The following is a 12,501-nucleotide window of genomic DNA, read 5'->3' as shown; positions in this document are numbered from 1 at the left end:
GACACTCACCCAGTGGGGATCCTGGGACAACCACGCTCCATCACAGCTTCCTACACAGCATCTCGACTATTCCTCAGCTCAATCTACGGGAAAAGTACTCTCACGGTTCCCAGTTTTGATGGGACATAAGTGATTCAGAGAGGAAACTGGGTTTTCCAGATTCTCAGAACAAAAGTGATTTAAACCAGGCTGTGTGAGTGTCCAGAGACCAGTATCACAGCCACTACCTCTACCACCATCAAAGCATAGGCCATACAAGTCAAGGCCACCAAGGTAAGGGAGTTTCCATGATAAACAGATGAGACTCCATCCAGTATCAAATAATACCCCTTACTGTGGCAATGGCTAACTAAACAGGATGATCATAAACAAATATAATTTCCAAATTATATAACACAATTATGAGCCCAACTAGATTTACTATAAATCACACACACACACACACACACACACACACACACACACACACACTCTCTCTCTCTCTTACATGACTCCAAAAACATTTTCTATTCCGTTTTATCTGTTTTATATCAGAGTTCTTAGTCCAATCCTTACCTAATTTTTAATATATAGTAAGGTTATTAGATTTAATATTACAGAAATAGCCAAATCCAGAGAACTTCTGTTACTTCCTGATTTTAGGTTCCTGATTACCTATTTCGTCTGCACCACAACCATAACCTTCTGTGGGCAGAACTGAAGGGCTATGCACGGAAGATGGCCTCTTACCTGTTTCAGAGCCTTTTTGGTGTGCTGCTGGAAGGAAGACACCAGCTTGCTCTGCACCGCCGTGTTCGTAAGGCTGCAGTCTCGAGTGGAAGATACTTCATCTGCTACCTGCTTCGTACACACTAGAAGCAGAGAGAGATAATGATATTACTAATTTGAATTCCTTTTTTTACACCCACTGTAATTAACTCACTTGGAGCTTTCTCTGGTTGAAAATGGATACTTAAAATACAGCAAAATAGCACAGTACGAGGAGACGTATCTGGATTCAAATAGAAGGGATCATTTAGTAACGGTGGCCACAGTTCCACTTAACTGCTTAGGCAGCCGGGCTCTGGTTCCCACTGGCAATTGTGCCTGTGTCATGACATACACACAGCCACATACCTGCCTTACAATGTGGTGGTCAATGGGCCCTAAATCTATCTTCATATGCAGATCCTACAATGGAAACATCTCAGTGAGAGAAATTGTTTTAAGCAAACTCAGGTCTACAGATTAAAACTCTCATTCTTCTGCCCAATAGCTGTCCCCTGGAGAATCCATGGTGGTTCAGGTTGTGTTTCTCTTTTTATGGGATAAGATCCATGATGCTTACTATCAATTCAGTTTACCCTCTGCAGATAACAATGAGTTCTGCCCATCTTTGTTCGGTCCAGGCCTTTGCTTGGCCTATCCCAGATAGGGAATTTTCTCTCTTAATACTGTTATTGGTAACTTGTGTCCTTCTGAAGTGGGTGATCGTGGAACATACAGGGGCCACTGCTCTGTGAACTATTTGTTTGGGAGCTCTTCCTTCAGCCTTCCTCCGTGTGGGGGGGTCTGGGCAGGAGTCCACTATCCAAGGACTAGAGGAAAGGGCGAGATTAGAAGAAGCAAAATGGGAAAGTGGCAGGGTAGGTGGCAGAACGGAGGCATATGTCAAAAGCAGGAGGCAAGAGGAAGTTGCAGGGAAGAAAATAACTAGAGAACATATTGTCAAAGCTCAAAACAAGGCTTTTTAAGGGCACCGGGTAAAAGAAAAGTCAAGACTATTTTCCCAGTGATGGCAACTTGAGGGAGGAGGTGTGGAACAGACTTTTTAAGAAACCTATAGAATAAAGACTGTTTAGTTATCAATAAACAGCACATACCCTCAGTAAGAGGAAAAATAGTTATTGTAGTCCAAAAAGGATATACGCTTTACATAAGATTTGCTTTTGAAAGACTAGCATATCCTACCTAAAATTGAACATGTAATTAATTGAAAAGTTTTTGCTGAAACCAGAGTTAATTGAGTTTTGTTTTAATACAGAAAGTAATTAGGAAGCCAAAATGAACATATTTAGCAAAATATGTTAATTACTGCTAATTACATTTCGAGAAACTTTTCATATGGGAGCTCAGTTAGTTCTTAGAGTTTGTTTGTTATAAGAAAAATGTGTCATTTCCATATAGGGCAAAGAGAAAACTAGAGCTCAGAAAAGCAAAGAAAGGCATATGCTGTTAAAGGCGGTGAGCTCATACCTGAGACCCCAGGCTAAACCAGTCCCATGAGCTCATACCTGGGATCCCAGGCTAGCCCAGTCCCATTGCTGACTGCTTGATACCAAAAGTCCTGCTTCCCAAAACAAAGATCTGATGCAGAAAATCCACATTTTAAGAATTATAATTTAGCTGCATGATGTTGGATTACTAAGTAGAAAGTCAATCAGGCTTACAGGATTAGGCTACTGAGTGGGGGAGTACCTTACCCAGGAAGCATTAAAGCAAACACATTTTGGCATATGATTTTGGAAAGGTGGCTCAGTGTTAAAAGGGCTTTTTAAAGTTCTTCTAAAGCACAGAGGCTTGGTTCCCACTACCTGTGAGGGTTGGAGTGCAACTGTGGATAAGTCCAATTCTATGGGGTCTGATGGCCCTTTCTGAACTCTTCAGACAAGTGCTCACATACATTCCCACACGAGAGAGAGAGAGAGAGAGAGAGAGAGAGAGAGAGAGAGAGAGAGAGAGAGAGCTATATGTACATATCGAGACAGAAGTCTTTAAATTACAGATCAGACGGCTTTATTTTGCTTGATACAGTATGACAGTTTTCACGAAGACAGCCTGGATGTTCTAGTAACGACTCCATTATAACAACACATCCTGAGTAAACACCGGGTACCAGGCTGCTTTCCTTGAAATGACTACTGCAATGGTATGGTTGCTGCCACTTCACCAACATTTCCTTAGCCATAGATACCTATCAGATCACACTTGAAAGATCCATACATAATATTCTGAAGCCTCTACAATGTGTGCCCAACGAAGGAGGTGACAGAGAGGTGGCAGACAGGATATGTCATCCTAGTTGGACCAACTAACTGCCATGGACATTATAAAAGTCCAGCTCAAAGTAAAGTAGGCATCAGCAAATATGCTTTATGGCTGCTACATTCTGGGTGCCATCTTCACTCAGGAAACTGAACATTTACTGACTGGATTAATGGAGAACCAAATGCAGGTAACGAGAACCTCACAGAATAAATGAAATTGCTTTAGTGCAATGAACATATAAATTCAAATTTCCTATCAATTAGTTTAGGAAATACTTTTGCTAGTAAGTCTTTAAAAAAACTATAAAATCTTTCTTGTTTTACTTTGTCTATATGTATATTGTGCAAGTGTCTTACAGTCTTTGTGTGGAGGTCATAGGACAACTTGCAAGAGTTAATTCTCTCCTACCTGGTGGGTCCTAGAGATCCAACCCAGGTCCTCAGACTTACTAATCCATGTCTTTACTAGTGAACCATCTCGCTGGCCCAGAATCGTCAGTCTTCCAGATGTAAACTTCAATGCAGTGGGATCAAACAGCAAGTTCTGACTAAATGCCCCTAAACCTTAGCAACCTTTTCATCATCTAAGTGCTGTGAGAGCAGAGTGCACCTGTGTGTCCTTCCGGAAGAGAGCAGCTGTGGCTGTTACTATCCTCTTTCTTGCCCTCTGACCTGGGATGCCCCGAATATCAGGAAATCTACTTTAGGGTCAATGAGTATGTCTCAGCTCTGTTGTTGTCCTGTGTTCATTTGCAGTTATTCACAGCCATTTACAAGAGGATGTTCAATGCAGAGCCCAAAATGAAAGAGATTGTGTTGGGGGTAGGGTCTGGCCCTATAAATATCATGACGTGAGTTCTCAAACTGGGCCTTTTCTGAGCCCATGTTACTAGCTTTCTTTTTACCCTTCCTTCAAAATGCAGGGCAGCACCTGTTTCAGCTACAGCCCCCTCACATCTCCCATTGATCTGGACACGATTCCCTGGGTCATAATGGTTTTCTCCAAATATTTACTTTGGATAAAAAAAAATACACTATTAAAATGGGGAAAGGAAATGCACCCAACAATAAAATCTATAAACAACTGTGCCTTGGCATTGGGGATAGGTGGAAACCTACATCCCAAGCGGTGGGGTGAACCTGTATTATTGTAAAGTGCTGACAAATGTAAACCTAAAGTTTACTATGAGCACCTGAGTTAATTTCTTCGTTAGGAGGTTAGCAGAATGGAAAATACCCCATCTGCCGAGGAAACAGGTTATACAGACTCATATTCTGAAAAAAACACAAGGCTTTTACCTTTTTACACTTATTTTACAGCTGTCTTAAGAATAGATGTGATAAATAAATAATTGGAGGTCTGAGTATTCATCTAAGAGGTGGAGTTTGATTTGTGAAATGGAACCTGAAGATAAATTAATGTTAGAGGAGAGGTCAGAGGAAATTCCCTGTAAGTGAAATTACAACAGGAGCCAGGAAATCCAACAATGGGGACAAATGATTTATCCAATAAACATCAAACCTTGACATGCAGCCTAGAACCTGATATCCTCTTGGAATTTAAGACAGAATGAGAGCTGGGATTTTTCTTTACTATTAAACTATGTCAGTATGATCACAGAATTAATGACAGATCTTTGCATATTAAAAACCCACAAAAGTTTGAAAAAGATAGTCTGTCCTTCTCATAGATGAAATAGATGAACACACTGAAAACATGAAAACAAAAACAAGGATGTACATAGAACCTTCATCCAGCAACTGATGGAAACAGAGGCAAAGACCCACATGGGAGCACTGGATTGACTGAGCTCCCAAAGTCCAGTTGAAGAGTGGGAGGCGTGAGAATATGAGCAAAGAGGTCAAGAACGTGATGGTGGGTTCACACACTGAAATAGTCTACCTGAGCAAATGGGAGCTCACCAACTCCAGCCAGACTGGGAGGGAAACCAGCTTAGGACCAAACTAGACTTTCTGAATGTGGTTGACAGTTGCATGGTTGGGGCAGACTGAGGAGCCACTGGCAGTGGCACCAGGATTTATGCCTACTGTTTGTACTGGTTTTTGGGGAACCTAGTCTCTTTGGATGATACCTTGTTCAGCCTATATATAGTAGGGAGGGCCTTGGGCCTTCCCCAAGGCAATGTGCCTTATCCTCTCTGAGGATTGGATGGGAGTGGGGTGGGAGGGTATATGGAGGGGATGAGAGGAGTGGAGGGAGTGGGAACTTGGATTGGTATGTATAATGAAAAAAGGTAGTTTTTTCTTTTAAAAAATGAAAATAAATAAACAAACAAGAATGTGGATTTTTGCTGGCTGAGTTGGTGTTCAGTATTTCTTAAAAGGCACAGCAATACCATTGCATCCCACATTTTGCGTGTCTTTCCAAATAAGGCAAACTGAAAGCATAGTTTAAATTAATATTCTAGTTGTGAACTTGCTTCTCAGCTATCACTTCACACACAAGCTACTCACTCACTCAAAATGGCTGAGAGCAAACGTTATAGGTAGCCATGAAGGATTCTTAATGACCAGAAACAAGGTGACAGTGTCTCAGCAAACTGGTCTTTTTCTCTAGGTGTCTCCAAATTGTCATCTGGCCTCTTTTTTATTCCATTTACCTTGAGCATGCTATTGCAATCATTGATGCCCCACAACTTGCATGTGGCTAATGTGGAATGGTACCATGAAGCTCCTCTCCTAATCCACTTGGCAGATCACTGGCAGAAGAACAAATGTCCCATGAATGTAGCTTTAGTCTTCAACTCAAGATACAAATGAGGGAAAAATCAAAAAGTAGACGCAATCGATCTGCGTTTATTTCTGATGTATTTCTAGTCTCATATTGTGCCGGCTTCTACAACTCCTACCACATCCAATGTAGCCAAAGAAGGCATTTGACAATACTGGAGCACAGACCCCTGCTGTTTGTCGCACTGGCTCTCCCTTGATCCCTCCCAAGGAGTCATCCCTATCACTCAGTCTTGTAAATTCACCTTAAAAGATCAAACTCAAACAGCTTCTCCAAAAGCTCCCCTAAATGTCTCTGCAGAAGCCATGCTTCCTTCTAACCTACGTTCTCAAAAGTTGGTGGATATACTACTGATCGTCTCTGCAGTGATGGGATACGCTCTTGCCCCAGCAGCCCCAGGCTAAGCAACTCAGGACTTATGTGCAAAGACAAGCTGTTCTATGCTCATTACATTGGATTTTTAAATCTGACTTTCATTAAATTAATTTATAAGAAAAAAATTTATAAGTATCTATCATTGAAGCTAAGTTTTAATTACTGCCTTTATCAAGAACTGAAGAAAGGGGAGAAAAACAGATGTAGTTTGTATTATGGAAAAGCATACATAGAAGTTCTTAAAATTAGGAAAAATTTGAAGAATTAAAACATACATCTATCCTAAAGTCAATTAAGATAAACAGGAAAGCAAACTTAAAGGACATCCCCCCCAACAAAAAGAGGCGGGGAGTTACATGGGTGGGAATAAGCATAGATATATTTCTCTGTGTCACCTTACTCATTGTCTTACTTTAAGAGAAAAGCCACAATTTTATGGTTCTTGCATAAGGAAATAAAAACAAAATTTCAAAGTCAAAGCTAAAAGTCATTAAGCTACATAAAATGGTAGGGGCCGTGTAGGCACAGACCACAGTGCATGCCAGGGCGTGGATCGTACTCAGGCACTGCCATAAAGCCTTTTCATTCTGTTCACTGCTGTGTATCCCACTAAGCCACCCACGTAGGCAACAGCTATTTGAGAGAGCTCTACTTCAAGCGCCTCCCAAGGGAAAAGGTATGGACTTCAACCACTTTCATTTCTATTAATTTTCTTCTAATTCTCCCTATCAGTTTCCTAAAACAATCACAGATGATGCTCTCAAACACCAACAGATTCCTATAGAAATGCCACTACTATGATCTAAAAGCTGAAAAACTTCACAATGAATGGACATCGTATCAGAGGACTGGGGACAACACTATGGCTACCCATTAGGGCTCATTAATACTCCAAAGTGGGCTGGGCTTTCTTGTTTATTTATCACTAGTTCAGTCATATAACTTTTACATTGTCATATATATGCACTATACATTGAGCAGATCCCCTTCAATCCCCTCCCCTCCCTTTTTATCCTCCCATCTGGTTCCCTCTGTTCTCCAAAACAGCTTTGCTGCTGTGTTTATGACATAGCTACATTCCTGTACATATGTATGCATGAATGTATGTATGTATGTATAATAGGATTGAAAATTGAGAGAACACATATGACATTTGTTTTATCTGAATAGAATTAAGTTGCTTGATATGATAATCTGAAATTAGAACTGTAGATTATTCTCAAACAATGAAGAACAAAGAGTTTAAAAAAAACATACAAAAATGCCCATGATTCAATTGTGGGGTCATGACTTATCTTTGTTCAACTCACCATATTATGTGTTATATGCCATCATGACATTTTTGATTAAGTATGCTTTTGTGTTTCCTTTCTGTATCCTTCCCTCCCTGTACCCATCTCCCACTCTTTACTTCCCAGAGATATATACATTTCCTCCTTCATGTCTGACACACCATGACCCACTCCACCCTTCCTTATCACTTAATATTGCTCTCTCTTGATCTTCTTCTTCCTGGATTTTTAGATGTTATTCATACTTAAAGCTGATCACATGTATATATACACATTATAAAACTATAAGGTTTAACATTTATCCCCTTTTTCAAAGCACAATGGTGTAAACCAATTAAATCCAGAAAAAACTATGCCAATGGAAACATAATAGTTATAACTCTACTTTGTTTTGAAAGATCAATAAGCAAGTGATTTCAGAGTAAAGCCCACATGGGAAATTGTCCAAAGGTTTCAGCTTGGATTACAATGTCTTTTGTGTATAGTACTTACATTTGAAATTGTGTAAGCAGATCTTCTGGATCAATGCAGCAACTAAATGCATGCCAAGAAGTATAAAAACTGACATAAAAAAGAACAGGAAACCCATTTGACCCCAATTAAAATTTTCCTGGACTCCAATTCTATCAGAGAAAGGTAATTCCTTAGTCCTTTTTGGATCCAGCCTATGGAGAGATATCTTCTCTAAAATGATTCCTGGGTCAAGGTGGGTACAGTCAGCTCGGCCAAAGGAAGCTCTCTTGTTGCATTTAAAAAAAAAAACAAAAAAACCAAACCTCCAAGGGTATGATATGCCAAAACAAACTAGCAACAGAGAACTGTTAGCAATAAAATAACGGAAATAGCAATTTTCCCAAGAAACCGTTAAAAAACAGTCTTGACATTTTAACCACTGAAGCTCTTGAAATTATTTAACATAATAATATATATGAGTAAAATATATCTGAGAGAATGAAATTGTTACTATGTTTCCAAAACCTGCTTCATTAGCTCTGTTAGCCTTACTTCAGAAAAAAGGAAAAAGAAAAAAAAAGTAATAGTGAACAAAGATGCTACTGTTATATTTTAGTAGTTTGCTTTTCTATTGCAATGATAAAAAACCATGACCAAAAGTAACCTGAGGAGGTAAAGGTTTCATCTTACACTTCCAGGTCATGGTCCATCACTGAGGGAAGTCAAGGCAGGAATCCAGAGCAACAACCCTAAGGAAAGTTTCTTTATTAGTTTGTTCTCTGGCTGGCTCAGATAGCTTTCTTATGCAGGCTAAGACCACCTGCCTAGGGATGGCACCACCCACAGTGGTCTGGGCTCCCCTGTATCAATTAGCAAACAAGACAATGGCCCATAGACATGCTCAAAGGCCAACCCAAAAGAGGTTAATTAATTGTTCAATTCGTGTTCCTTCTTCCCAAGTGTGTCAAATTGACAATAAAAACTAATTATAGCATACATGTATGCATGTATATATGCATATGTCCTTGTGTATACATGAGTATGTTGTATTTATGTATATACATGAACTTATGTCATAAAGTACAATGTTATGAATCTCCTTAGTGATTTTGGGCTGATATTGATTAGCAAATTGCAGTTGCCTATCACAGAACTAGGTATACCCTAACTGATTTAGAAAGTCAACAAATGGTTAATGAACATTTTGGGTTGTACTGGATGAAACACTGAAGCTGCAAAGGTAACAGAACATTTCCCACATGGAAGATGTACTCCTTAGACGTCTTGATTAATCAGCCATTCTGATTTAACTCTGCTAATAGCTGTGCATACCCTTCAAAGACTCCCTTTAACCACGAATTAGACATGGAGAAAGCATCAAACTAAAATGACATATTTAACAAGGAAAGCATACCTAAGGAGTTCTACTTTCTAGCTGCCTGACCCCCATCCTATCATAGACACAGAAAAATGGAAATGAAGAAAAGCAGATTCTTTTGTATGAGGGAAACTACGCCATAGGCATTTAGGGGGTAGGGGTGGGCAATGTGGAAATCTAGTGCAGTGGAAACCACCTGGAACCTATAGGGTGACCCTAGGGAGGACTCCTAGTAACGAGGGATATGGAACCTGAACCAGCTGTCTTCTGTAACTAGAAAAGATTTCTAGTGATGGGACTGGGATGCCAAACCAGCCACAAAACCTTCCACCTTCAACACATCTTGCCTGAAAGATGTGCTGAGGTAATGGAGGCACAGAACTGTGGGAGTGGCTGACTAATGACTTGTTCAACTTGAGGCCCATGTCATGAGAGGGAGCCCATGCCCAACACAGCCTGCAGGGCGAGACACCAGAGGCTCAATAGCCCAGAGACCTAGAATAGAACCAACCACAACTGGAAAAAAGTGAGTGAAACAATTTTTAATGATATTCTGCTATAGCTCTAGATCAGTGTCTAGTCATGAGGCTTCATCCAGCAACTGTTGGAAGCAGATGCAGAGACCCACTGTCAAACACTAGGTGGAGCTCTGGAACCCCAAGGAAGATGGAAGGAAAGACTGTAGAAACTATCTGGGTTGAAGACACCAGGAGAACATGGCCCACATAATCAACCAATAGCAGCTCACAGAGAGTGATGCAGCCATCATGGAGCCTGTATAGGTCTAACCCATACATAGGTCTGTACGGGTGTAGACCTTCGGCATATATGTTGTTGTTATGTAGCTTGGTGTTCTTGTGGAACTCCTAACAGTGGGAGTGGGGGGGGTCTGTCTCTTTTGCCTATTCTTACAACCCTTTCCCTTCTACTGGGTTGCTTTGTCCAATCTTGATACAATGGCTTGTGCCTAGTCTTATTGTAACTTGTCCTGCAGAGTTGAGTTGACATCCCTGGGAGGCCGGCTATTTTTTGAAGGGAAACAGAGGAGAATTAGATCTGAGGGAGAGGAGAGGTGGGGGATGGCTGGGCGGAGTGAGGGAGGGGGAAACTATGGTCTAGATGTATTGTATGAGAGGAGATAAAATAAAAATAATGATAACAACAACTTGCAAATTGCTGTGTTGTACATGTTTGTATTTACATGAACTTATGTGTACATGTACACGTATGTGGAGAGCAGAAGTCAATTTCTGATGTCTTTTTTCAGAGATTGCCCACCTGTTTCTTGAGACAAGTATCTCACTAGGACCTGGGAGCCACTGATTCTGCTGGGATGACTGGCCAGTGAACCACAATGATCTGCCTGTCTCTACCTTCCCAGTGCTGGGATTACAAGTGTGTGCCACACACCCAGCTTTTCATGTGGGTAATGGGTAATCCTCATGCTTGTGAGGCAAGCACTTCACCACCTGAGTTGGCACTCCATCTCCCAAATTATTCCACTTCTACTGGCAGAACAGCCCTGATCGTCAATGCTACTCCATTTCCTGAAATAGTCACAGAGAAATAGAGCAATAGACCCAGAAAATGAAACATAGAAATGTCCAGGAAAAAAATGTAAGAGCAAAAGGCTAGTGAGGGCCAAGGGTAAGAGCTTCACTAATGGCTTATTGCTAATTACTTCATATGTCAGGATGTAAAATATCAGGCAAAGTACACAGATAGCTGTTTGAGAAACAGTTGTAAAGAGTCACTTTGCAGACAGAGAAAATGGATTATCTGGCAGCGGCGAGAACATACAGTTTTTAAAGAGCATGTCTGCCTTGTTCCGATGTACATGTCTCTAACAATATAAATCAAAATTAGCTCGTTAAGATGAATAATTAGGGGAATACCTTTAATTATATTTTTATTTGAGAGTGAGCTTGTTTTTCTTATGAGATCACACTCCTTCTTGTCTTTATCATTATTATGGAATTTTGCTCTTGTAACACAAGAGAACTTAGGAAATGATATGTAGCGGGGGAGATTTATCTGTACTGCAAAGCAAACTTTCTCTTCCCCCACGGCTCCAAGCTGTTAAAACTGACTAAAACCCATTTATACATGAACCAAGTTCACAGTTCAAGGAGGGAGATGTAAGAAAAAGAGGCCCCTGATGGATAAAAGAAATGGAAGTAATATCTAAGTCATGTTTGAAGGAGTGGGAGTGAGTCATGTGGAAAAGGCGAAGGGGGTGGTCAGGCGATGGTAACCAGCTGTTCTCCATCATGGGGCCACAGAAGAAGGGAGAAAATTGTTTTAATTAAAAGCACAAAGACTCAACATAAGGAAATCCTTCTTTGCTATAAAGGTTATCAAAAACACAGAGGGAAAAAAGTAAGAGGGCTGGATTTGAAGATTCCTACCCTCCCTGGACATGTTGCTAGGAAAATATCTTCTTAAATGGATTGGGTACAAGGAAAGTGAGCAGAATAATCTTTCGAAATCTCTTTTATTTCTCATAAACTGTGAAACCGTGGGCAGGAATGAAAGCGTGAGGAGTGGGAAGGAGTGGGCAGAGGAAGTCTGACACTCCACCAGTGGCCATTTCTCTGAGGAGTGCTCACTTCCCTCTGTACTTTCTTCCATCTGTACCTGAAACAACACTGTCCTCACAGACTTCAGTTTCTTCAGCCCACCAGAGTAGAGCAGGTGCCTCCACTGGTTAACAAGTTGTTAACTACAATGCAGAGATGTGGGCTAAGGGACAAGTTTGTTTGACCCAAGGAAACCAGGTGGCCTGGTACAAAGTCTGAAGGAATTTTTTTTCTCATGCTCACAAAAGTTTCAGAAAGGGTGCCAAGTAGACAGGGGCAATGCTATGTCCTCTTTAGTGAACAACTGGGAGCCTGCAATCAACACCCTGCACGCCCCCCCCCAAAAAAAACCCACATGTGTGTGGACACATAGCATCTTGCAAAGCATCTTAGTGGGGCAACACAGTCAAATAGAAAAATAAGACCCTGAGGGGTGGTTAATCTGTATTGTTAGCCTGATTCATTTGGATTCACTTGGACTCACATGTGGGTGTGTTTGTAAGGGTGTCTCCATAAGGATTTAACTAAGGAGGAGTATCTGCCTTAAATGTGGGCTGCACAGCCCATGGACTGAGATCTGGAGAGAGGAAGGAAGGAAGGAAGGAAGGAAGGAAGGAAGGAAGGAAGGAAGGAAGGAAGGAAGGAA

The 12,501-nt window shown here is 40.9% G+C and overlaps 1 protein-coding gene across 1 annotated transcript in view; it reads right to left on the bottom strand.

Moving 5' to 3' along the window:
• The window catches only part of Asxl3 (ASXL transcriptional regulator 3), a 146,115-nt gene that overhangs the window by 90,461 nt on the left and 43,153 nt on the right, over positions 1-12,501 (bottom strand). Inside the window, exon 5 of the mRNA XM_026783578.1 lies at positions 730-851. Within this exon, the coding sequence (XP_026639379.1) occupies positions 730-851 (122 nt within the window). The remainder of the gene's footprint in view (positions 1-729; positions 852-12,501) is intronic.

The sequence above is a fragment of the Microtus ochrogaster genome, chromosome 18 (genome assembly GCF_000317375.1).
Source record: "Microtus ochrogaster isolate Prairie Vole_2 chromosome 18, MicOch1.0, whole genome shotgun sequence".
In the NCBI taxonomy this organism is placed as follows: Eukaryota; Metazoa; Chordata; class Mammalia; order Rodentia; family Cricetidae; genus Microtus; species Microtus ochrogaster.
This window is presented reverse-complemented; position numbering and strand designations above follow the sequence as displayed.